The sequence below is a fragment of the Labeo rohita genome, chromosome 21, assembly GCF_022985175.1.
Source record: "Labeo rohita strain BAU-BD-2019 chromosome 21, IGBB_LRoh.1.0, whole genome shotgun sequence".
Lineage (NCBI taxonomy): Eukaryota > Metazoa > Chordata > Actinopteri > Cypriniformes > Cyprinidae > Labeo > Labeo rohita.
Genome location: NC_066889.1, coordinates 11,434,519 through 11,461,928, shown reverse-complemented (window position 1 = coordinate 11,461,928; position 27,410 = coordinate 11,434,519). Strand labels below are relative to the sequence as shown.

Genomic DNA, 27,410 nt, shown 5'->3' with positions numbered 1-27,410 from the left:
CAACAGGTTGATAATTACAAATATTTTCTCACACTGAGGTGAAACATTCCAGATGTATTACAAAATTGACTGTAAAAATAGAAAGGGCAGCTGAAATTATACTCAGCTTTTGGGCATTTGTGGCACTCGCACTGTTCACTTTCACAATTATCTCGCTTAGATATAAAAGTCTTGTGCACTGTGCCATTCCTGTGCTGCACTATTTTAAGACTGCAGCTGGGTCTATAAACCTGCCGTGCTGCCTATCTAGAAAGCATTTTTGTGAACCAGCTGTCTATTCGAAACCGAAAATACTGTCTAGGTAGGCCGCTCACTAGGTTTTGCGACCAGCTTGCGTGTGCGCATGCGCAGTGACTCATTCTACACTCAGCATCATGGCGGCTCCCGTAGACCTCGAGTTGAAGAAGGTAAATGGGGGTTTACAGATTTACTCACAGAAAGTAAACGGTTTTATAGCTTCGTCGTTATAAATTAAGCGAGTAAAGGAGTTTTTAAGCTCCCATAGATTACAATCATGCATGGAACTGTAAAAGCAATGTAATATACCAACATGTAACCTCGGCGCTCTAGAAACCTTTTAATTTTTAATGTTTTAAGTCAAAATATCATAGACATTACACTTTCACTGTTGTTAAGTCTTTTTCTACTGTAAACCCTTTGTAAATTAATATGTATACGTACATCAAATGATGTACGAAGCTTTTATTATACAGCTGTCATTTTGTCTAATTGTTGTTATTTGATGGTAACGATATTTTTGATTAAATGTATGAATACTATTATAAACCTTTCGCAAAAATACAGCCTAGTGTAAATGTTTTGTCATTTCTAGACTTTAGTCCATAGTTGAGTATAGAATAACCCTTCTTCAGCTTCTTCTGTAATAACTCTCATTCACATCCAATAACACAAAAAAAAGAAAGAAAACAAATTGATGATATTGCATTTAATCCTCATATATTTGATGTCAAAAGTTTACATACACCTTTTAGAATCTGCACAATGTTAATTATTTTACCAAAATAAAAGTGATCATACAAAATGCATGTTATTGTTTATTTAGTACTGTCCAGATATTTCACATAAAAGATGTTTACATATAGTCCACAAGAGAAAATTACCCTGTTCAAAAGTTTACATCCCTTTGATTCGTTTGCAATTTTTATGGACTCATATGCAACTATTATAAAAGGGTCAAACGCTCACTGATGCTTCAGAAAGAAACACGATGCATTAAGAGTGAGGGGGTGAAAACTTTTTACATTTGAAGATCAGGGTAAATTGGATTTATTTTGTCATCTGGAAAACATGTAAATATCTTCTGTAGCTTTTGAAGGGCAGTGCTAAATGAATAAATAAATTGTATTTAGGCAAAATAAGAAAAATGTACACATCTCCATTCTGTTCAAAAGTTTTCACCCCCGGCTCTTAATGCATAGTTTTTCCTTCTGAAGCATCAGTGAGTGTTTGAACCTTCTGTAATAGTTGCATTGTGAAAAGATGGAAGTCAAAATCATACAGTCATGTTTGGAAAGGGTTCAAATACACTAAAATGCTGCAAAACCAAAGAATTTGTGGGACATGAAGGATTTTTCTGAAGAGCTGTAACTGTTCAGGACAAGCAAGGTACTCATGAAAACAGTATTAAGAATCAAGAGGATGTAAACATTTGAATGGGGTCATTTTTATAAATTCAACTATTATTTTCTCTTGTGGACTATATGTAAACGTCTTTTATGTGGAATATCTTATTCAGGTCAGTACTAAATAAACAACATTTTGTATGATCCCTCTTATTTTGGTAAAATTGTTAACATTTTGCAGATTCTGAAAGGGGTGTAAACTTGTGACTTCAACTGTATACTCACATCTTCACATCTGTATGTTACAGGCTTTTGCAGAGCTGCAGGCTAAAATGATCGACACCCAGCAGAAGGTGAAGCTGGCAGATCTGCAGATCGAGCAGCTGAGCCGCATGAAGAAGCACTCCAACCTCACGCATGCAGAGATCACATCGCTCCCTGACAGCACCCGCATGTATGAGGGAGCAGGACGCATGTATGTACATTTCTGTTACTGTAAAATCTACCCTGAATGTAAATGTTGTTACTCTTTTCATAGTTTTGACCACTTTTTCCAGGTTCATTTTACAATCAAAAAATGAAATCACTAATCAGCTTTTGGAAAAGCAGAAGACAGCAGATGAGAAGATCAAGGAGCTTGAGGTAAGCTAGGATCACGAAAACATGCAAAGCTCATCTCTCTCTCTCAGTTACATGCTGTCATGCACCTCAAAGCTGTGTGACTTCTCAGGAATACTGATTTACATGTTTACATCCTGGTATTAACATACATACTGAGATCTAATCACGCAGTCTAAAATGTGCTGGGTTAAATACAACCATTTCTTTGGTAACCCAGCGAGGGTTAAATACTGGACAAAATATTGGGTTAAAAATGTTTGACCCAACATGCTGGGTTGTTTCATTTAACTCACTGTTGTTTAAAAAGTACTATATTTCTGGCTTAAAATAGGTTGGAAATTAGTAACCACAAACAGTAATAATACAGTAGTTTATAATATTGCATATACACTTAAACTTGTTTAACAAGCATTTTAGAAAAAAAAGTAACATTTAAAAGTAAAATTTCTCATGTTGGTGTGTCACTGAAATCGGTGATTGACTTATAGCGGGAAGGTACTGTAACTGACATAACCTGCCCATAAACAAACAGTGCTGAGATTAGAGAACATATTTTAACATCAAAACAAATTAAATTCAACATTGTAACAAATAAAATAATTTATGTTATGCAAGGCGAAAGGCGTGTCCATCATGTGAAACGACTGTTGCTGACACATGAAATAAAACATATACAAACCTTTGTTTCACTGAAGAAGTGCACTAATTAGGAAGAGGATGAAAAGCCTGCACTGTGACTGGAACTCAACAGCTGGGTTGTTTCGTCAGAGGAAGCAGGAGGGAGTGGGAGGTGTGTACCCAGCCACTAACCCAATGGCTGGGTAACACAAAAACTACCCAACACTGGAAAAAATAACCAAATGTATGACCCAACAGACTCAACCTGGTAGTTGGGTAGAAAAAATAACTCAGTATTTTTTAGTGTTCAGTACAGGTGTAAACAAAGTCTAAAGCACTTTGTGATCTAGACACTGAACCCACATTTTAGAGGTTGCATTAGACACATTGCATTAGTTTAAATGCTAATATTTAATTATCTGCTCAATCACAGCTTCAGTATGCAATATGCAGTGACACAGATAATTATCTTTGGGCAAAAGTTGAGAAATTAAATGGAGATCACATTTGAAATTCATTTAATAAATCTTATATTATTTAATTTTGCAAGTAACTGAGTATTTGGATATCATATTTGGATTTAAAAATAGCAACGATAAAATTGATAAAATTCAGATATAGCAAAAATAAAAGGTTGGATATATTGCAGTATTGCAGACTCTGCAATATATATATATATATATATATACACACTGCCCTCCAAAAATTTGGAAACAGCCTAAAGAAGTGGGGTTTTGGACAATATTGTCATGAATCCTTTTTAATTTGTGATAATTTCGCACTGATAAGGGTAATTTTGCACTGATAAGACAACACAAACTACGAAAACATATTTTATTACATAAACAGTTTATACATAGAAAAAACGTACATTTTCGATTCATTAAAATATCTGCCATTAGCAGCTATTACAGCTCTGCATAATCTGGGCCTAAATTCATTGTATTATAAACTTAGTTGGCAACCAGTTGTTAAAGCTATATAGGTGTGCTGACCCAAAAATCTTTTAAAGGGGTCATCGGATGCTAAGTTCACTTTTACATGTTGTTTGAACATTAATGTGTGTTGGCAGTGTATGTACAAATCTACCCTATAATGATAAAAATCCATGCCGTGGTTTTTAATTAATCTGTAAAAATAATATTCCCTTTTTCAAATCAAGCCGCTCTCGGATGCCTGTCGTTGTTGCGTCACACGCACAGAGACCGCTCCCACGATAGTTGATTGACATGAGCGTTTTATCTCAGAGGGGTGTAACTTAGACAAGAATCGAGCAATTGAGGTGTTGTGTTGCTGGATGTAATAATGAACATAGTGGTCATCATTTAGTCCCAACATCTGAGCCGCTGAAGATGCAGTGGATTTAGTTTGTTTGTGAAGGAAATGCGCCGCCTGATCCACATATATCCGTCTGAGTTTGTGCGAATCATTCGTGATCCAGCTTCACTTACGGCAGAAGTGAGTATAAGGGTTTTTTTTTTTATGAATCTTTGCGATCGCCTTTCCTGATAATGTGCTAGTTAGCAAGTTTAGCGGCTAAACGCGGCTAAAGTAAACAGGCTTGTCACTCCACAGAGAGGAGAGGGGCGGGGCGAGCAGAGCTCATTTGGATTTAAAGCAGCCTCGACCTCGAGACTTCTTTAAAAATTCCAACCTGAAACTTTTGAACAGTAGTATACACTACCAGTCAACAGTTTTTGAACACTAAGATTTTTAATGTTTTTTTTTTTTTTTTTTTAAAGAAGTCTTTTCTGCTCACCAAGCCTGCATTTATTTGATCCAAAGTACAGTAAAACAGTATAGTTTTAAACATTTTTACTATTTAAAGTAACTGTTTTCTATTTTAATATATTTTAAAATGTAATTCTTGTGATTTCAAAGCTGAATTTCTATCATCATTACTCCAGTCACATGATCCTTCAGAAATCATTCTTATATTCTGATTTGCTGTTTAAGAAACATATTATTATTATTATTATTAACAATATTTAAAACAGTTGAGTTATTTTTTTTTAAAAGTTTCTTAGAAAGGTCCAAAGATCAGCATTTTTCTGAAGCGAAAAGCTTTTGTAACATTATACACTATACCATTCAAGTCAGTAAAATTTTTACATATAGAAATTAATACTTTTATTTAGCAAGGATGCTTTAAATTGATAAAAAATGATGATATAGACATTTATAATGTTACAAAAGATTTCCATTTCAGATAAATGCTGTTCTTCTGAACTTTCTATTCATCAAAGAAACCTGAAAAAAATCTACTCTGCTGTTTTCAACATAAGTGTTTTTTAAGCTGCATATCAGAATATTAGAACGACTTCTGAAGGATCATGTGACTGGAGTAATGATGATAGAAATTCAGCTTTGAAATCACAAGAATTACATTTTAAAATATTTTAAAATAGAAAACAGTTACTTTAAATAGTAAAAATATTTCCCAATGTTTTTCTGTTTTTGCTGTACTTTGAATCAAATAAGTGCAGGCTTGGTGAGCAGAAGAATATTCCTTAAAAACCATTAAAAATCTTGCCTTTTAAAAACTTTTGACTGGTAGTGTACATGCGTTGATACAGTCACAGTTAGTAATGTATGCCTGTTTGATGAAATCCAATCACAAGTGGAGATTAATTTGAAGTGCATGTGGTGTAAGTGATAATGCGTTAGGTTGACCACTTGTGATCAAGTCACTGAAGACAGACATTAATACCAGGTGTAAACAGAGCCTAGTATCTAGTATTTGTAGTCAGAAAGCAGTAAGCTTGTTGAATGACTTTGTCATGGTTCTTTTTTTAGAAGAAGAAAGTTTAGACAATGCATAAAGCATATATGTAAAGAAAAAGGCAAAATGTATTTTTATTAATGACGTTGGACCACATTTAAACAGTGAATGAAATGTTATTTATATGATTTGCAAATTATTCTATAAATAATATTTTGATGCAGAGAGAACTTCTATATTTGTATGTGTGTGGCTGTATTTACATGGCAGGCATGCTTAAGTGTTGTTTTTTTTAGAAACTCAAATGCTTGTGCGGTTATTTTTTCCCCTGAGCCGTGTTTGTGTGCTTCTTCCACAGTTTTGCAAGTGCACTCAGAATTTCACACTCTGTGTTTGTGGGCTGAAGCCCCTCTGCAGTCTTGTTTTAGCTCTGTGGTTCATTCAGGGGGAGGTATGTGTGGTTAAAATGATAGGAATACATTACAGCGTTCCCATTACTATGGTAAAACCACATGAGCTACATAGCCTTCATGATATACTTATCTTCTCATAAACATTCACATGCTGCATGTTGTATTATTAGTGCTGTCATCCTTTCGCCTGGACTTGCTTTATTTGGCATGAAGTCCTTATTTGTCAACAATGTACAGCACAGCCAACCTCCATGTTTCTTTTTGTAAAATACTGCCTAAAGATTTGGTGAAATTGTCCACTGATAATCATTTTAACTAGTGAGAAAGCTGCACTGGAATTTAGTAGGTGGTCTGAAAAAAATAGTCAAAGGACCAATGTGTTCATTCTTGATTTGACTTACCAAGAACTCATTGTAGGAAACTGTGATGACAAATGTCATCGTCATCATTTACACGTGGGTCTCTATGAAAATGACTGATGCGGTGGATTCAGCGTCACATCAGTTTTTTTCTTTTTGTGGGGTTTTGAATTGTAGATGTTGTCACAGGTTTTCTGGTATCACTAGCGTCAAATTCAATTTATCTGCTTTTTCTGAGTTCCCCTGAAATTGGATTGCTTGCTTTGTTGTTTTTTTAAGAGGTTTCTGATTGTGTCCTAATGTAGCCTAGACAATATGTGACTCTGGACCACAAAAGCAGTCCTAAGTAGCACGGGTATATTTGTAGCAATAGCCAAAAATACACTGTATGGGTCAAAATTATTGATTTTTCTTTTATGCCAAAAATCATTAGGATATTAAGTAAAGATCAGGTTCATGAAGATGTTTTGTAAATTTCCTACTTTAAATATATTAAAAACGTAATTTTTGATTAGTAATACACACACACATTATTTTATTATTTATGGAATGTATTTATTACAATTATTTGTTTATTGAAGTCTTTTATAATCCCATCAGTTACTTTTTCTAAAATATAATTTATTGAAAATGTAAAAATTTAAAGGAATGAATACTTTTAATCCACAAAGGTGGATTAAAGGAGAAGTTCACTTCAAGAACAAAAATTTACAGATATTGCACTCACCCCCTTGTCATCCAAGATGCTCATGTCTTTCTTTCGTCATTTGTAAAGAAATTGTTATTTGTGGAAAATGTTTTAGGATTTTTCTCCATATAGTGGACTTCTATGGTGCCCATGAGTTTAAACTTTCAAAATGCAGTTCAAATGCAACTTCAAAGGGCTTTAAACAAGGGGTCTTATCTAGCGAAACTGTTGGTTATTTTCTAAAAAAAAATACAGTTTATATACTCTTTAACCACAAACACTTGTCTTGTCTAGCTTTGTGTGAACTGTGTGTATTTCTGTTTATGACAGTTAGGGTATGTCAAAAAACTCTCATCTCATTTTGTCTTCTAACTTCGAAATCGTCCTTCATCGCTGCAAAAGTACTGAGTGTTTACAAAGTGAACATGCATGCATGACGATTTTGAAGTTGGAGGAGAAAATGAGATGGGAGTTTTTAGACATACCCTAACTGTCATAAACAGGAATGTACACCGTTTACACAAAGCTAGACGAGACGAGCGTTTGCGGTTAAAAAGTATATTGTAATTGTATTTTTTTATTTTTATTTTTTTAGGAAATAACCGGTCATTTTGCTAGATAAGACCCTTCTTCCTTGGCTGGGATTGTTTAGAGCCCTTTGAAGCTGCATTTAAACTGCATAGAAAACTGGAAAGGAAAAATATTTTCCTCAAAAAACATAATTTCTTTACGACTGAAGAAAGAAAGACATGAACATCTTGGATGACAAGGGGGTGAGTACATCATCTAAAAATTTTCGTTCAGGTTGTGGACTTCTCCGTTAAATTGATCAAAAGTGACAGTAAAGGCATTTATAAATAAATAAATATTTCTATTTTAAATAAATGCTGTTCTTTTGAACTTTCTACTCATCCTAAAGTCTAAAAAAAATATATTACAGTTTCCACAAAAATAGCACAAATGATTTCGACATTGTTAATAAAAAATGATTTTGAAGAATTGTGTGTCACTGAAGACTGGTGCAATGGCTGCTGGAAATTCAGCTTTGACATCACAGGAATAAATTATTTTAAAATATATTAAAATAGTGGGGTTTTTTATTGTATTAATATTTTATAATATTACTATTTAACTGTAATTTTGTGAAATAAATGCAGCCTTGGTGAGCATAAGAGACTCAAAAAAAAAAAAATCTTATGACCCCAAATTTTGCATTTTTTTCCCCACAATACGCAACTTTCTCTGTTGCATGAAGTGTAGTGCCTGCTTGCTCACTGTTAAGACAAACTGTTTTGCAAATTGTAAATATGTCTATGACTTTTAGCATTTATGACATAGAATATAATAGACATAAGTGATGAAGTGAAGAAAGCAACTGTCACATGTTAAACAGCACAAGCACATAGTTATTGCAGCGCATTAAACATTGTTCGGTGGTCATTTTTCAAATGCTTGTTACTATATTAAAGGAATTGTTTACTCAAAAATGACAATTCTGTCAATTATTCACTCTCATGTCATTCCAAACCCTTAAGACAAACCCATTGTTCATTTTCAGAACACAAATTAAGATATTTTTGATGAAATCCGAGAGCTTTTTGAACTTGCATGGACAGCAACGCAACTAATACGTTCAAGGCCCAGAAAGGTAGTAAGGACATTGTTAATAAAAACAATCATAAAATTAAGATTGAACCACTGATGTCACTTGGAGTATTTTAATGATGTCATTACTACCTTTCTGGGCCTTGAAAGTGGTAGTTGCGTTGCTATCTATGCAGGGTCAGAAAGCTCTCGGATTTCATCAAAAATATTTCAATTTGTGTTCAGAAGATGAATGAAGTTCTTACGGGTTTGGAACAACATGAGTAATTAATGACAGAATTTTCATTTCTGTGTGGACTATCCCTTTAAGTATCCAGTCTGTAATGACATTAAGACACTGCAAAATTGACCATATTTGGTGCTTAACAGGTGTACATTTCAGACCCTCTGTGTAACACTAGCATAAGGTTATACAGCACATGAAACAGATTCTGAGCTTGTGAGTGTGTGACCACATCAGTCACAGTGTGAACAAAAGTAAGAAGAATTTTTACTGATGTCATTGTTAATGACAGAGTGAAAAGGCAACTGTCCAGGTGTTTACCTGATCTTCTAAAGCATGTGACCACCTGTAGCCTCATGGGAGGTCCTGCTTTCTGTTCAGTACAGTTATTTTTAACTTGCATGCATGGGGGGGATGCACCAAGCAGGCTTTTGTTGGAAACTTCCTCTTATCATATTAGCGTTTCCTTTTTTGAAAAGTTTTAATAAAACATCAGAGCCTGTCATTGAGGTGTCATACCGTGACGTGCTTCTATTCATTTTGCTCGAAAGATATTTTAAGACTTTGCAAGTTTGGAAAATTTCATGAGAAGGATGAGAGGAAGTATTCATTTCCTTATGAAGGGAATTTCAAGTCATGTTCTAAAAATGTTCTAATTTGATACAATGCACAATGTTGGTTTAGCGACGCTTTAGGGATGATCCAAATTTCTTATCTGCCTAAATAAACTTTTAATCTTTCCTTGAATGTGTGAATTACTGTAAAGTTCACTCATCTTTCAGTATTATTCTGTGAGTTTCTTCATTGCCACCCACCGTTGTGGTAAATCTTGCACGTTGATCGTAATTAAGCAGAATGTGAGAAATCAGTGCAGACGAATTGCAACACAGCCTCTTGATATGAGTGTCTAAAACAATGAAGCATGGCCTGTGATGCAGTGAAACGCAGGTGAGACATTTAGCAGATCAGGTACGGTAGTCTAGTCTAGTTTTCCATTCATCTGTCTGGCTCTGATGTGTCATGCAGAATCATTGCTTCATCTCTCTCCAGCTCTGAGTCTGTGTTGAAAATGTAGATCAAAACATTATTTGATCAAGTCATGCCCCTGTGCAAGTATTTACCCTTTGGCTACAAACATCCAGTAGGCACTAAACCCTTTCTTTCTTTCTTTCTTTCTTTCTTTCTTTTATACTTATATTCATAACTTGAGCTAAGGGTTCTTTGGACTAGAGATGGGCCTTTTAATTAGGGGTTCAAGCGTGTAGCGCTGAAACCCTATTATAATTGTTAGAATGGCCAACAATCAGCAATCTCCTCGTAAAACTGATAGTGCAGACCAAATCGTAAGTCGTAGAGACTTGAAACTTGGAGGGATTGTAGTACTCAGACCACCTACATTGTCACCAAGGCTCACCCCAGTCAGCCTGATCAAAAGTACGAAATCGCTCATAACTCCTAAACCGTTCAGGCTCAAGTCTCTTATTTTCGGGTATTTTGGATATTTTGAAACGCCTACTTTCGCGAACTAGTCCTAGGTTTTACACCAGATCACAACCAAACCAGTGCAGGAAGATTCTTTGGACAGTCAATATCAATAATTATCTAAAAAAATTGTCTGTGGCGATAACCTTGTGGCAACTGCATGTGCGGCGACCCGAGTTCGATTCCCGTCTCGAGGTCATTTGCCGATCCCACTTCCCTCTCTCTGCCCAGTCCTTTCCTGTCGTCACTCTGCTGTCCTGTCCATTAAAGGCACAAAAGCCCAAAAATATCACAACAAAAAAAAATTTAACTTTCGACTCACTGTCACCAAAGGGACGCCAAAATGTTTGCAAGGGGTGGGGCCAATTTTAGTAAAATGGCTATAACTGTTGAACAGAGTGAGATATCTTCACCAAAATATGTATATGTGTAAGAGCTCAACCATTGGTCAGAAAAAAAGTACAGTGACTGACCACTTGGAGGTGCTATACAGGGAGAAAAACATTAAAATGGCTATAACTACACAACCATTTGTCCAATCAACTTGAAAATTGGCATGCAGTGTCTTTGTCCAGTGTGCCACTAGTGTCTATAAGGACATTTGCGTATCTTTAAAAAACATGTCTGTGATCAGCCAAAAAGCTATCAATAATTATAAAAAAAGATAATGAACTTTACTCTTTGATTAGCAATAATAGGGTCAATTTAAAAGGGCTGTGGCCAAATATACCTAAAAGCCTATAAATCCTAAATGAAAACTCAAAACTTCATGAAACTAGGTAAGCACATGTGACAGATTATTCTAAACAAGCATGCAAAGTTTTATGGAAATCCAACCATATCTGCTATAGCAGTCGTAAACACCAAAAATCCTACTTTTCAAGGGCTACACAATAAATTGCATGATACTGTCATGCGCATCTCGTCAGTAAAGCCAGTTCTGTGATTAGTGGCAAATCTCCATCACGTGCTTTCAGATGGAGCGGAATTTAATACATACGGCTCTGTGTATTAAATGCCGCTCCATCTGAAAGCACCTGATGGAGATTTACTACTAATCACAGAAACAGCTTTACTGACGAAGTGCACGTGACAATCACATGTGATTTATCGTGCAGCCCTATGCTTTTCCTATGGTAAATTACCTGTTGTCAAAAATGCTTTATTTAATCATTAATTTAGGTGGTTACAGGCTTGCCAAATAATATGTAATGTCTTTTTTATATGTGCTTAAATGCCTTGAAGCACTTGAAATATTGATTTAGTAACTGTTTATAAATGTGTACATTACCATTCAAACATTTGGGGCCAGTAAGTTTATTTATTTATTTATTTTTAAGAAATGAATATTTAATTAATTAGTACTAAATTCAGCACGGATGCATTCAGTTCATCAAAAGTGACTGTAAAGACTTGTTTCAAAAGAGTTTTATGTCAGTCTGTTTTTTTATAGTTTCTATTCATCAAAGAAGTTTTTAAAAAGGTATCTTTTTAATATTATTAGACATTAATATTAAATATTAAGCAGTCAATCATCCTGGAGTAATGGCTGCTGAAAATTCAGATTGTCCATTACAAGAATAAATCACTTTTTTAAAATATTTAAAATATTAAAAATCAGTATTTTACATTGTAATAATTTCAAAATATTGCTGTTTTTACTATGTATGCAGCCTTGATGAACATAGACTTCTTTTAAAAGCCGACCCCTAACCTTTGATCGAAAGTGTATAAACTTAAGCTGCATCCGAATTTGCATACTAAGCAAGTACTGCATTTGATGAAGAACTTTTTGGTTATTAATTGTGACGTACGGCTTTTGCCATACAATATACTATGGAAGTAGTAAATATTCTTTGCTATAAATTGCACTGCACGTGATTGATGTCAGAGTGATATGGAAAATGCATTTCCTTGTTTTTCCAAGGTGTCAAGGTAAATTTGTTTATGTAGTTTGATTAATGTATTTACAAACGAATTACTCATCTGCTTCCCAACTTTGCATATGCGCATCCGTTGCTTCACTTTACAGCTGTTTACATTATTTGCAGGAACTGTGCATTTAAAAGGCAAATGAGCTCAAAGGATATGCACCTGAAATGTACATGAGGCCTGTGTGGTCATGAGCGTTCACTCATTTACAGTATTTCTGCTGTGTGTGTGTGTGTTCTGGCCCAGACTGCGTCGTGTCTGGGCTCGTCTGTCTTTGGCTGCGGTTTGCTGGGCAGTTTGGGTGTAATTCCAGGCTCGGCTACGACCTCATCCTGAATAAATGCAGGCCTGATGACTTCTGGAATGAGGCCCAGGGCTTCCCTGATGGTGCAGCCCAACCCCATCGTAAGAAGTGCCTCATCAAACTCGATGACAGCTTGCTTCATTGCAGTGTGACCGTTAGATATCCCAGGGGTTCCGATTCTAACAACATTCCTAGAACTTTCTAACTTATATTTTTTCTGAAGATTGTTCTTAGGACAAAACTTACAAATTTGAATTTTCAAAAATAATTGAAAATAACCTTTTAAGAGTTAGAACAACCTCCAACTTGTCTCAAATCTTAAAAATATGTTTAATAAATTGGTAACACTTTACAATAAGGGTCATTAGTTAACATTAGTTAACAAACTAACATTAGTTAACAAAACAAGTTGTGTTTGTTAACATTAGTTAATGCACTTTGATCTAACATGAACAAATAATGAACTCAATGTTTATGAATTAACATTACCAAAGATTAATAAGTAGTGTAATAAATGTTGTTTATTATTCATTCATGTTCATTAATACATTAACTAATAATAATAATGACGCCTTATTGTTTGCATTTCAAATATTAAGCAGACTATTACTAAAACTTACTTACTGTTACTTAATATTAAGCAAATATTACTACTAAGAACGCAATTGTAATTAAAACAATATTTTTGATGAATATTTACCAGAATTGATTTACCAGAAAAATGTAAACACACAACACAGTATTTCTGGAGGAAAGAAAATAATAAATAAATAAATACGTTTTTACAAATAAAATCAGTAATTTAGAGATGCTTTTGATTGTTACAGTTTAATGAATCTATTAAAATGGAATCCAGAAAACTTATGGAAAACAGAATTTGGTTAAAAAAAAAATTGAACTTTAGGGGAAAAAAACTATTTCATAGGGCCTTAATTTAATTTATTAATTTACTTAACTTATTATAAACTGCTTTACATTGTAAGATTCATTATTTCAATTTATTAAACATGCTTTTTAATTAATACATTTTAATGAGACTTTAAATGAGTCTAGAAAATGTAAAATAGAACAAAGTGGAATCCTGAAAAATTAAAATGGAAAAACAGAATTTAGAGAGAAAAAAAAATGGAATTTGGGAAAACATAAACTGATTTCATAGGGCCCGACCAATGTCATAATCAGTTGTTGTTTTTAAGACCAATTCACACTTCACTGGTAGCCAGCCAAATACGGCACTTCACTCCTCAGGCATTTCAAGTCCCGACCTATGCTGATTTAACATGTTCATTTGGCGAAAACAAGTGCCAACCAATGCCAAAAGATGCCAACACGGGTAACACATTGATCTGACCAAACCCGATGAACGTGTCTGTTGCCGTTTGTTGGCGTCTGTCGGTACAGTGTGAACTGGCATTTAAGGGCACCGATATAATGATGGTGATTGTTAGTGTTTGAAAGACAACCCCTGAGTCACACAAATGTTTCAGAAGTCTCCTTGCTTTTTTAACGCCTGTGTACAGTCAAACCGCATAGCTGCCATTTTCCGACTAGTACATACTGGGACCACATTTAGACTGCAGGGAGCGAATGAACTCATGGCTCCTTTGGCCTCCGTATTCACTCAGCCTAGACGCAAAGCAATACGTTACGAGGTAACACGATGTCGTCAGCATCTGAGCATCGCCTTGGCCTACTCACCACCCTCGTGATCCCCATACATGAGTGATGACTCCTGGGGTGACAATAACCCTACTGCTGCTTCCGTTATGAGCTCATAATTGGCTCACAACGCAGGTGGGCTCTGTGCCCGCATCGGGGGGAGGGTCTGTTGTGAAGCGTGTGAGAGAACCTGTTGACAGGGCTGTTATGGATCTGTCAGCCCCTTCCCTGAGTCGTACCGGGGTATTGTTTGCTGCACTTGCAGTGAAAGATGGGAGAAGCTTGTTATTAATACTCCAGAGGCAGCGGGAGGGAGATGCTGCAGATTTAGTTGCATGGCTTGGGTGTCAGTGCATGGGACAAATGTCCTTACATGGCACTTTCATGTCTTCTTTGAGACGCGTGGTGGGTGTTCTCACACCCGCTGTGTTGCACCTCATTTGACTTTGTACCCTTGATCTTGGCAGTGGCACAGAATTGCACTTTCTTTTTAGAGTGCCCTTCAAATATGGCAGGGATGTTTTTTTGCAGTGCACCCTCAAAGAGTTTGGAAGAGAAAATATTTGACAGTATGAGGAAAAAAACTAAATATTAGAATAAAGCAACTGTTTTCAGGAGTTTAAAAGGTTTTACTCCCATCTCCTTGGACCAAAATTTGTGCTGGCCCCATCACAAAAGAAAGATTGATTTTTAAAATGAAAATTAAAATGTTTATACTTTTTTTGTTTTTTAATTTAATATGAGGTTTTAATATATTAATTTGATTGTCTATCAAAAATACACCACCATTTGTATGTTTGTGGTTGGTAAGATTATTATTTTTTTTTAATCGGGGTCACCTGATTATCAGTGCCGATATTTAGCATTTTTATCGGTATCGGGTATTTTCAAAATCGATTTGCTGATTAAAAAATCTAGTTGATCTTTTTTTTTTTTTTTTAAGTCTTATTCTCACAACAGCTACATTTTGACCAATTATTGGTGCCGATATTAAGCATTTCTATGGTTATCGGTTATTTTCAAAACCGATTTCCCAATAAAGTAATTTAAAAGCATTTAAAGAAAGTTTTTGTCAGAGCCCTTTTCATTCAGACATATATATTGGTTCAAAATATCGGTTATCATTCTACTTGATCTGTAATAAACGGTATCGGCATCAGCCCTGAAAAACATATTGGTCTATTGTTTTTATTTATTTATTTATTTTATTATTGTTTTTTTTTAAAAGCATGTTATACTCACCACAGCTGCATTGCGACTGATTATTGGTGCAAATATTAAGCATTTTTATGATTATCAGTATTGGATGTTTTTAAAACCAATTTGCCGATAAATTAATTTAAAAGCATTTAAAGAAAGATTTTGTCAGAGCCCTTGTTATTCCTAATTTTGACATTAATATTCATTTAGACATATATATTGGTTCAAAATATCGGTTATCATTCTACTTGATCTGTAATAATCAGTATCGGCATAGGCCCTGAAAAACATATCGGTTAACCATAGTTGATTGTTTTTTGTTGTTTTTTTAATTTATTACTTTTTTTTTATTTTTAAAGCATCTTATACTCACCACAGCTGCATTTTGACTGATTATCGGCGACAGAATTAAGCATTTTTATGGTTATCGGTATCGGTAACCATGAAAATATATTTGCAATTTGCAGTTAAAATAATTTAAAAGCAAGGAGCCCTTGTTATTGTTAATTTTGACATTAATTTTCGTTTTTACACCAGACATATATATCGGTTCAAAATATCAGAAATCGGTCAACTTGATGTATAATAATCAGGATCAGCCCTAAAAAGCACGACCCCTACTTTTTCATTTTATTTATTTATTACTTTTTTAAAGCATTTAATACTCACCAAGGCTGCATTTATTTGGTCAAAAATACAGTAAACAGTAATAAAGTGAAATATTATTACAATTTAAAATAATTGTTTTCTATTTTAATATTGAATTAATTCCTGTGATGGCAAAGCTGAATTTTTAGCAGCAATTTCTCCAGTTTTAGGTGTCACACTTCAGTGTTTTTGCTGCTCAATAAATATTTATTATTATAGTTGTTGTTGTTGAAAACAGTTGTGGTACTTAATTTTTTTGTAGAAACAGTCCTACATATTTTTTTTGCTATTCTTTGATGAATATTAAGTTCAAAAGAACAGTATTTACTTGAAATATATTTTTGGTAAAAGTGCAAAAGTCTTTACTGTCACTTATGATCAATTTAATGCATCAAAGATTTACAAAATCTTTTATTAAAAAAAGAAATTACACAGACATAATGTAAATAGACTGTCAAATGTTTATGAAAACTAATTGATGCTTTTTACTGATGCTTGTAAGACTATCACAAGTCATTTTGCAGTTTTGACATTACTTCATACCTCATTTGACATATTAGCTGGCATTATATAACATGGGGCCAATTGACCTGAAACTCTCAGTGGTAATATATTGGGGGTTTTGGTTGCTTGTTGATAGTGTGAGGTAATTGATGCTTGTAACCTGGAAACTGTGTAAACATAAAATAAAACATGAATTTATATTGGACTATAAAAACCCAAACACAGAGATGGGACTTTGCCTTGTCATCTGCCATGTCCACCACACTGTCGCCACTGAAATTAATAGATTCCTCACCCCTGCATTTTTCTGTAGGTGTTTCTGTAATTGTCATAACACAATTGAAACTACAGTTTATCTACAGATAAAGTTCCTGTTTCACATCTAAGAATATACCTTTTGTCTCTGCAAGACAAACATCCCTGCAGCTCAAAGCCAGTTTGTGTTTTCACTTCAGAATGAAGCATTTCGCCCAGAGGCATCTTCCACCTCCATTTCTCTAGAATTATATTGCTGCAGCCACATTCCTTTGGCAGTTGTTTGTAAAGCTGTGCTAAAGCTGAATCTCAACACATGAAGAACTGCAACTCTTCTTTGCCGCTCATCCGTTCCGTCGGCCTTTGCGGCAGGTCAGCACTTTTTCAGAAGCGTCACCTCTGCCTCTTGTAGCGGAGCCGACAACAACAAAGGGCTCTTTTACGGCGGTGTCTGCGCAGACTATCTGCCCTGTCATCTGTGCTCTGACAGAAGTGACTATGGGCGGCCCTCACTCCAATGAGAGGATCCATTCAGGCCACAACAATGAAGGCTTCTGCAGCCCGATTCAGAGCGAACCGCAGAAGAGAGAGCCACAAGACCTCTCTTTGTGCCTTCTTCCGCATTGTTCTGGGAAGGTCAGTCTTCTGAGGTATCATTATCTGCATGGAGAATAGTGTTTCCATAACACAATGTGTTTGGGCAGAAGGGAATCCCCCATTAGCTATTGGGTTTATACCTTTGATGATAACCGGTTTAGTCCTGAATTTGGTGGGTTGATTTATCTTATATGCATTTGTGATTTTGAGTGACTTTTTAATATTTTCATATTTTATTAAAGTCCTAATGACCCTGAAGCCCATTTCGTCAGTGAACGGGAGAAGTTTTGAGGGAGGGGAAACGCAGGGGGTTTTAGGGTGAACAAGTGAATGTGAGAGATTTTATAGCAAGTGAGTGAGGAAATGCAAGGGGTTTGAGGGTGAACGAGTCAACGCAAGAGGTTTGAGGGTGAACGAGTCAACACAAGGGGTTTGAGGGTGAACGAGCCAACGCAAGAGGTTTGAGGCTGAACGAGTCAACGTGAGGGGTTTGAGGGTGAACGAGCGAATGCGAGGGGTTTGAGGGTGAATGAGTCAACGCGAGGGGTTTGAGGGTGAATGAGCGAATGCGAGGGGTTTGAGGGTGAATGAGTCAACGCGAGGGGTTTGAGGGTGAACGAGCGAATGCGAGGGGTTTGAGGGTGAATGAGTCAACACAAGGGGTTTGAGGGAATGAGAACGAGCCAACGAGTCAGAGGTTTGAGGGTGAACGAGTCAACACGAGGGGTTTGAGGGTGAACGAGCCAACGCAAGGGGTTTGAGGGTGAACGAGTCAACGCGAGGGGTTTGAGGGTGAATGAGCAACGATGAGGGGTTTGAGGGTGAATGAGTCAACGCGAGGGGTTTGAGGGTGAATGAGTCAACGCGAGGGGTTTGAGGGTGAACGAGTCAACGCGGGGTTTGAGGGTGAATGAGTCAACGCGAGGGGTTTGAGGGTGAACGAGTCAACGCGAGGGTTTGAGGGTGAACGAGTCAACGCGAGGGGTTTGAGGGTGAACGAGTCAACGCGAGGGGTTTGAGGGTGAACGAGTCAACGCGGGGTTTGAGGGGAATGAGGGTTTGAGTGAACGCGAGGGGTTTGAGGGTGAATGAGTCAACGCGAGGGGTTTGAGGGTGAATGAGTCAACGCGAGGGGTTTGAGGGTGAATGAGTCAACGCGGGGTTTGAGGGTGAATGAGTCAACGGGGGGTTTGAGGGTGAACGAGTCAACGCGAGGGGTTTGAGGGTGAACGAGTCAACGCGAGGGGTTTGAGGGTGAACGAGTCAACGCGAGGGGTTTGAGGGTGAATGAGTCAACGCGAGGGGTTTGAGGGTGAATGAGTCAACGCGAGGGTGAATGAGTTGAGGGTGAACGAGTCAACGCAAGAGGTTTGAGGGTGAACGAGTCAACGCGAGGGGTTTTGAGGGTGAACGAGCGAATGCGAGGGGTTTGAGGGTGAATGAGTCAACGCGAGGGGTTTGAGGGTGAACGAGTCAACGCAAGAGGTTTGAGGGTGAACGAGTCAACGCGAGGGGTTTGAGGGTGAACGAGCGAATGCGAGGGGTTTGAGGGTGAATGAGTCAACGCGAGGGGTTTGAGGGTGAATGAGTCAATGCGAGGGGTTTGAGGGTGAACGAGTCAACGCAAGAGGTTTGAGGGTGAACGAGTCAACGCGAGGGGTTTGAGGGTGAATGAGTCAACGCGAGGGGTTTGAGGGTGAACGAGCGAATGCGAGGGGTTTGAGGGTGAATGAGTCAACGCGAGGGGTTTGAGGGTGAATGAGTCAACGCGAGGGGTTTGAGGGTGAATGAGTCAACGCGAGGGGTTTGAGGGTGAACGAGTCAACGCAAGAGGTTTGAGGGTGAACGAGTCAACGCGAGGGGTTTGAGGGTGAACGAGCGAATGCGAGGGGTTTGAGGGTAAATGAGTCAACGCAAGAGGTTTGAGGGTGAACGAGTCAATGCGAGGGGTTTGAGGGTGAATGAGCGAATGCGAGGGGTTTGAGGGTGACTGAATGCGTTCCCTCATTGTTTACCCTGCAGCCTATTGCATAAGCTAACATGAGGAGTTTTGAAAGAGGGGAAACATGGGGGTTTTAGGGCAAACAAACGAATGCGAGGGATTTTAGAGCAAGTGAGTGAGGGAATGCAAGGGGTTTGAGGGGGAACAAGGGAATGCCAGAGATTTAAGGGTGAACGAGCGAATGCATTCCCTCATTGCTTACCCTAAAACCCATTGAGTGAGCGAACGCGGGGAGTTCTGAGGGCGAGTGAACATAAGGGGTTTGAGAGCGAATGAGCAAATGTGAGGACTTCTGAGGGAGGGGAAACGCAAGGAATTTTATAGCAAATGAGCGAATGCGAGGAGTATTAGGGCAAGCGAGTGAGGGAATGGAAGGGGTTTGTGGGCAAGCGAACGTGAGGGGGTTTGAGGGTGAACAAGTGAACACGAGGGGGTTTGAGGATAAAGAGCAAATTTGAGGGGTTTGAGGATGACTGAACATGTTACCTCATTGCTTACCCTGAAGCCCATTGTGTCAGCGAACTGGAGGATTTTTGAGGGCGAGTGAATACAAGGAGTTTTATAGCAAATGAGCAAACACAAGGTGTTTTAGGACAAACAAGTGGGAACGCAATGGATTTGAGGGGAACAAGCGAACGTTAGGGGTTTTAGGCTGAATGAGTGAATGCGAGGGGTTTTAGGGCAAGCAAGTGAGGGAATGGAAGGGTTTTTCAGGGCAAGCGAACGTGAGGGGGTTTGAGGGTGAATGAGCAAATGCAGGGGGTTTGAGGGTAACAGGCGAATGCGAGGGGTTCAAGGGTGATCAAGCATGTTCCCTCATCACTTACCTTGAAGTGAGGGAATGCCAGAGATTTGAGGGCGAACGAGTATATGTTCCCTCATTGCTTACTGTAAAACCCATTGAGTGAGAGAACATGAGGAGTTTTAAAGGAGGGAAGGAACATAAGGAGTTTAAGAAGCAAACAGGGAATGCGGGGAGTTTTGAGGAAGGGATAAAGGAGTTTTAAAGCAAATGAGCAAACATGAGGAGTTTTAGGGCAAACGAGTGGGAACGCAGTGGGTTTGTGGGCAAGCAAACGCGAGGGGGTTTAAGGGGAACGAGCAAACATTAGGGGTTTTATGGTGAATGAGTTAATGCAAGGGGATTTAAGGGCGAGCAAGTGAGGGAACACAAGAGGTTTTTGGGACGAATGAGCCAATGCGAGGAGTTTTAAGGGTGGGGAAATGCAGTGGGTTCCAGGTGCTCAATGTTACATTATTAGAGTCGCTTCAACCCGCGTACATGACAAACAAGCCGTTTTTCACGCTGTACATATAACAGTCTTCGTAAACATGTCCGAAGATTTTGACAGAGAGGATGACTTGCCTTTTTTTTTTTTTTGTTCACTTAAAAATGAAGCATTTCGCCTGGAGGCATCTTCCACCTCCATGTCTTATTTATACCAGAATATACAGACAACGAACTAAGAGATATGGGCATTGTACCCACCGGCTTGCGCATCGAAAACTGACACAGAAGAAGAAATTGTTGAATAAAGTTGTTATTTTTGCTTTCTTTGCGCATAAAAAGTATTCTCGTAGCTTCATAAAATTACAGTTGAACCACTGATATCACATGGACTATTTTAACAATGCCATTACTGCCTTTCTGGGCCTTGAACGTGTCAGTTGCGTTGCTGTCTGTGCAGGGTTAGAAACTCTCAGATTTCATCAGAAATATCTTAATTTGTGTTCTGAAGATGAACAGAGGTCTTACATGACATGAGGATGAGTAATTAATGACAGAATTTTGGAATTTTGGGTGACCCATCCCTTTAACCAATTAACTTTTTTTTTTCAGTAGCATTTTTAAAGTTTAAATGGTGCCGTTTCATAAAGAAGAGCTCAGTGGAGATGTCCAAAAGTGAAAAAGACACACACATACATATACCAAGCAGGACATTCATAGAGTCAAAAGATTGATTGTTTTACACTCGGCTCAGTAGAGCTGTGTAGGAGGCACGGCACTTAGTTAGGATCGTTTCTGTTCCTGCACTAAAAAACTGGTTGCAGCTAATAAAGCTGCACTTAAAAAGCTGGTTTTAGCTTGCCTAAACGCGGATATAGTAGTCTTCCACCGAATTTTCCATGTGTGTCTGAAGTCTCATTTCTTTTTGCATATGATTCACAGAGCATACAGGAAAGAGGATTCCCTCTTTAGTTATTCAGTTTGCGCTCCAATGTTCTTTTTATAGAATACCTGCCCCACCCAATGTGCAAATGAGATAAATTCTGTAAATAAACAAATCTGAATGGTGAGTTGAAGAATCCGTCAGACTGATTCAACCCAAAAGACTTTTTGAATGAAGAAGAACCGGCTTAGGAATCAGACGGCACAGGTTGTGCTTTGTGTTTCAATGTTTTGGAAAACTGGCGTGCTGACAGCTGAAAATTCTGCTTTTCCATCACAAGGATAAATTGCATTTTAAAATATCTAGAAAACAGTTACTTTTAATTTGTACAAATATTTCACAATATTACTATCTTTATCCACCTTTGACCCCAAATTTTTGAATGCTTGTAGTCAACCGTGTCTGTTTGATGCGACTCGTCCAACTCTGTCAGACTGATGGAGGGGTTAATGCAACATTCTGTGCACCCCTGTTGGCCATTGTTTTCCCTCCTGAGTAATTTTCTGCCCTCTGAAATATTTTCATGACCTTTCCTCTGCCTTTCCAAGCACTGTGACCTATAAATACATGTTTTTTTGTCTGTAGCTCTCTATGATGGGGAGGTACAGGCAAGCTGATATCAATTGTTGTCCTGTCTCTTATCATGCTTGTTCAGAGAAAATTTTCCTCTCCCTTATGCCCTGCGTACTTACCACAAAACAGATGCCATGATGTAAAAACCTATTCAGACCTCACCCTCTCATTAAAAACAAAGAGGCATGTTGATAACCTGTATCATCTGTATCTACAAACGCACTTACAAAAATCTGAGAATACACAATCAGCTTTGTACGTAAACAGGCTGGATGAGATTCTAAAAATAAACCTCCTCTTCGGTGAACAATTGGCTCTTGCTTTTTATAGGACAGAGTTCGGATATACGTCTCATTCCGCGTCCTTGTTTTGCTTTTTTGTGACACATTTGGCGTAGTTTCAATGGAAAATATGTTTGCATAAGTAAAAGCGCAACCAAATACCTGTCTTTTCATGCAAAAATAAACACACATGCTTGTTGATAGGAAAACAAGACAATGCACTCAAAACCCAGTGAACAGTAAAGAATTTGCTTTTTTTTATGCTAAGCCACTGAAAGTTTAAAGGGATAGTAAATGTAAATTCTGTTAATTACTCACCCTTGTGTTGTTCTAAATCTTTAATTCATCTTTGAAACATAAAATGAAGATATTTTTAATGAAACTTGGGATATTTCTTTCCATCCATCGAAATTTCATGCCACCAAAACAACTTCAGAAACTTAATGAGATTGTAAAAATAATCCATATGAATTGCAGTTTAAAGAGACAGTTCACCTAAAAATGAAAATTCTTTTATTAATTACTCACCTTCATGTCATTCCAACCCTGTCAGAACACAAATTAGGATATTTTTGATGAAATCCAAGAGAAATTATTATTGAACCGTTGATGTCACATGGACTATTTTGTCGATGTTCTTGGTACCTTTCTGGACCTTGAACACGGTGGGACCCTTGTTGTCTATGGAAGGTCAGAAAGCTCTCGGATTTCATCAAAAATATCTTAATTTGTGTTTCGAAGACGAACGAAGGTCTTACTGGTTTGGAATGACATGAGGGTGAGAAATTAATGACAGAATTTTCATTTTTGGTTAAACTATCACTTTAATCGACAAATTTAATTCTATTATCAGTACTTAGCCCAGTTTATAAAGCATCTCACACTGAAATCACTTTCAAACCAAGCATTTTTCTGTTGGTCAATGTGAATCCACATTGCAAAATCTGTGTGGAGAAATCTTTCACCCTCACATGAAATTTGTGATTGCGTGGTTTCCTTATTAAAGTGACTGGATTTCACCCATTCGAATTTGCCAACAGCAAAAGTAACTATACTTTAACTCTAAAAAATTGGGAGATTTTCGGCCATAACACAGGTTACTTTCTAAAAGCATTAATAACAATGTGAAAAGAATTTAATACAAGTTCTGTGAAAGTACTAAACTATAAGTTAGATTGTATGTTAAGATGCGCGCGTTTACCAGTGTTTGGTGATTTTTTTTTTTTTTTTGGATGAATTACAGACATTTCAGTAGGAATTGACACCATTGGGAATTTTGCATTGTGTTAAAGGGATAGTTTACCCAAAAATGAAAATTACCCCATGATTTACTCACCCTTAAGCCATCCTAGGTGTGACCGTCTTCTTTCAGATGGATACAATCAGAGTTATATTAAAAAATGTCCTGGCTCTTCCATAGCTTTACAATGGCAGTGAATGGGTGTTGAGATTTTGAAGCAAAATATAGTGCATCCATCCATCATAAAATGTACTCCACATGGCTCCAGGGGGTTAATAAAGGCCTTCTGAAGCAAATCGATGCGTTTGTATAAGAACAATGTCCATATTTAAAACTTTATAAACCCCGTTATTTTCACACCCTCAAGTAGCCGGTTTTCCGCATGATCAGCCAGGACCGGTGACTGGCTGGTCAGTTTGCCGATTCTGAGCGGGTCTGGTTTGTCATCACACTTACAGCGACTGATAATGTAAGCTATTTGTGTCATGCCAGATGGGGTTTGCACAGCCTGAGTGAGTATGTGAGAGACACGCGTGCAGAAACCAAAACAAATGAGCACAACAGCACTCACAGAAAGTTAGAATTGCATAACGCAAAAAAAATTGCAATATATGGTTTAGGTACGCAACATTGCACAACCATGTTTCCCATGATTATATCAAGACGACTGCAATGTGACACTGATATTGTACAATAGCAGTTCAATAAACAAAGTTAAAAAGTAAGTGACTTACATTTTAGACACAGTATTGACAGAACTGCTGCATGTCTCCGAGCAACACAGCGTTGTTTCGTTACTGAATAAATCCATGTTTTGAACCAATCAGGTGAGTCGATGATTCAGAACCCCATTCATAAAAGACAGTCACTTGCCACTTTTCAGAATGAATCTGCCGTTTGAACGAAACGGTTGAATTATGGCTAAATGACTCACAGTAATTTGCCGCCACCTAGTGGTGGTTTGGTTTCATATTTAGAAGTATCATTGCATTTTTCTCAACATTTATTTGTATGTTTAAAAAATATTTAAAATATTAATCTTATAAAATTATATATGCATTTGAAATTTTGCAGTGTAAATGCATTTTATAGAGAATATCTATAACTTAGGCCAGATTGAGGTTAGTCCAGTCATTTGTTTGTGTATGCTGTCAGTTATAGTTCTTAGAAGGAAAATCGGAATTGGCAAAAATCAGTATCGGCAGGTCACACACAAAAAAGAAAAATCAGAAATCGGAATCGGCCAAGAAAAGTGCAATTGGTGCATCTCTACCCTCAATCCATCCTAGGTGTATATGACTTTCTTCTTTCGGATGAATACAGTCAGAGTTATATTGAAAAATATCCTTGCTCTTTCAAGCTTTATAATGGCAGTGAATGGCTGTTGAGATTTTGAAGCAAAATTAAGTGCATCCATCCATCATAAAAGTACTCCACAAGGCTCCAGGGGGGGTTAATACAGGCGGTCTGAAGCAAATCAATGCGTTTTTGTAAGAAAAATATCCATATTTAAAACTTTATAAACTCTATTCTCTAGCTTCCTCTAACTGTCGTACATGTTCACAAGAGAGTGGCATTCCTGTGGATGACGTAGGATGTAGGTGCAACGTAAGCTCTGGTGAAAATATGCTAGTCTCATGAGAACCAAGTTTTGTTTACAACAAAAGAAAACCAGTCTCCTCTTGGCTTATATCAAAATCCTCTGTTTCAGCCTACACAAACGCATTGATTCACTTCAGAAGGCCTTAATTTACTCCCGGAGCTGTGTGGAGTACTTTTTATGATAGATGGATGCACTTTATTAGACTACAAAATCCCAGCACCCATTCACTGCCATTATAAAGCTCGGAAGAGCCAGGACATGTTTTAATATAACTCTGCATTCATTTAAAAGAAGAAAGTCATATATAAGAAAAAAATCATGAGGTAATTTTCATTTTTGGGTGAACTGTCCCTTTAAGTGTGTCATGTAGAACCACACTGACTAAAAGTTGCTTGGTGTGACTTCTGTGTGAGCTGTGTTTCTCACAGGAAAAATACAGAAGTCACTTTCAAACTGTGCGATTCCATATAACCAGATTGAACAAGTTGTGAAATCTGTTTGGTGAGAGCTTCCGTTCTCACACAAAATTACAGATCACAAGGATTTATATCGAAATGACCAGATTTAGAAAATTCACCAAATAGTAGTAAATCTAACTGCAAATAAAACCCTACTTTTACGATCTCTTTATGAGCTTTTTGAATTATCTTTGAAAGTGTTATTGTTGAATGGAATTACTTCAGTGACGGGACAGAAATCTCTTTATGTATAGAAATATCTTCCTTTGTGTTTCAAGGGTTTAACAGGCTTGGAACAACATGGAGATGAGTAACTGATAACAGAATTTTAATTTTAGGTTGAACTTTCACTTTAAAATTATCATATCACTTGGTTTTTGAGAATCTAGCGACATTAAGCTAGTCGTGTGTGACTGAGGGGGGATGGAGGAAGGGTGGGGTTCCCAGACAGGAGTGAGCTAATGTGCAGTAATGCTTGGTTACAGATGTAAACACATGCCTATACTTTAATCATTACAGAGATGTCGGCCCTCAAGCCACATGTTTCAACCTACAACCACACAGAGACAATCCAGCACACTTTTGGTTTTTTTGTGACGTCTCAAAGACCTTGAAATCGTGACGCAAGGTTAAAAAACCTTTGTTCTAGTTCACGTAAAGTTCAAGAATGTTAAATGGCTTTGTAGTGTAATACATGTCGCATAGCGTTTGTGCTGTTATGTCTAAAATCACTTTTTTCTTATTTATTATGTGCCACATCGCCTGGGGCAAAGGTTTTCTCAGCGTGCGTGTGTCCGTGCGCATTTGACTCACTTCTTTTGCAACACATTGTCAGAGGACTTCAGGTAGAGGCCTGTTAGTGCACGGTATCTCAGCCACTAACCAGGTGTCAGCCTGATTACACATCCTGGCACGTGTTGCGTAACGCTCCATTTACACTTTCCCTAACATGCAGCACCTCTGCTTTAATGGTCTTTGAAATAATTTGACTTAAAAAGGAAAGGATTGTCATTTAGACACAATCAGAAACCCGTAATCTTATTTAGCTGAGCAATCAAAGACTAATTCTTGTTCAAAACATCTTTGAATATGGTCCAAAAAAGATCATCTTATCTTATCAAAGAATTTTAACAGCTCTGTCACGCAGTTTGGGGAGTAAAAGGGTGTGTTCGGATAGAAAAAGCCTTCTGATGTTACCGAGCTTGAGTTGTAACCGACTTGTTTTTGTGTTTTTCTCTTTGTTTTCTTTATAGCAAAAGAAGACATACCTGGAACGCAGCGTTAAAGATGCGGAGGACAACATCAGAGAGATGCTGATGTCCAGAAGGGCCCAGTAAAACACGTTCACGCGCAAAGAAAACGTTTTCCATCACCTTTGTACACCGTGCCCTCAGTTTGCTTTTGCGTGTACGCGAGAATACTTGTGACTGCTGAGCTAGCGGGAGTCATTCGTCAGCTGAACACAGGAAGTTTATTTAGGTTAATAGTTAAAAATGAATGTACTGTTGACCGTCTGTCTAATACTGACTCGTGTGATTTTTGACACCTGAGTATTGTGTAAGTTTTTTTTTAAGTTATTGTTTTTTTTTCTATGGTTTTGTAATGAGACAAAACATTTTTATGTAAGCAGGTGTTAGCATGGTAATAAAGGTGACTGTTTAAAGACAAA

At 37.4% G+C, this 27,410-nt stretch overlaps 1 protein-coding gene across 1 annotated transcript; it reads left to right on the top strand.

The window, feature by feature from the left end:
• Nucleotides 1–285: 285 nt before the first annotated feature.
• On the top strand, nucleotides 286–27,410 carry pfdn1 (prefoldin subunit 1). The gene is made up of 4 exons (XM_051092353.1): nucleotides 286–407; nucleotides 1,892–2,058; nucleotides 2,141–2,225; nucleotides 26,995–27,410. Exons 1-4 carry the CDS (start codon nucleotides 375–377, stop codon nucleotides 27,076–27,078), a joined length of 369 nt encoding a protein of 122 aa, XP_050948310.1. The 5' UTR covers nucleotides 286–374; the 3' UTR covers nucleotides 27,079–27,410.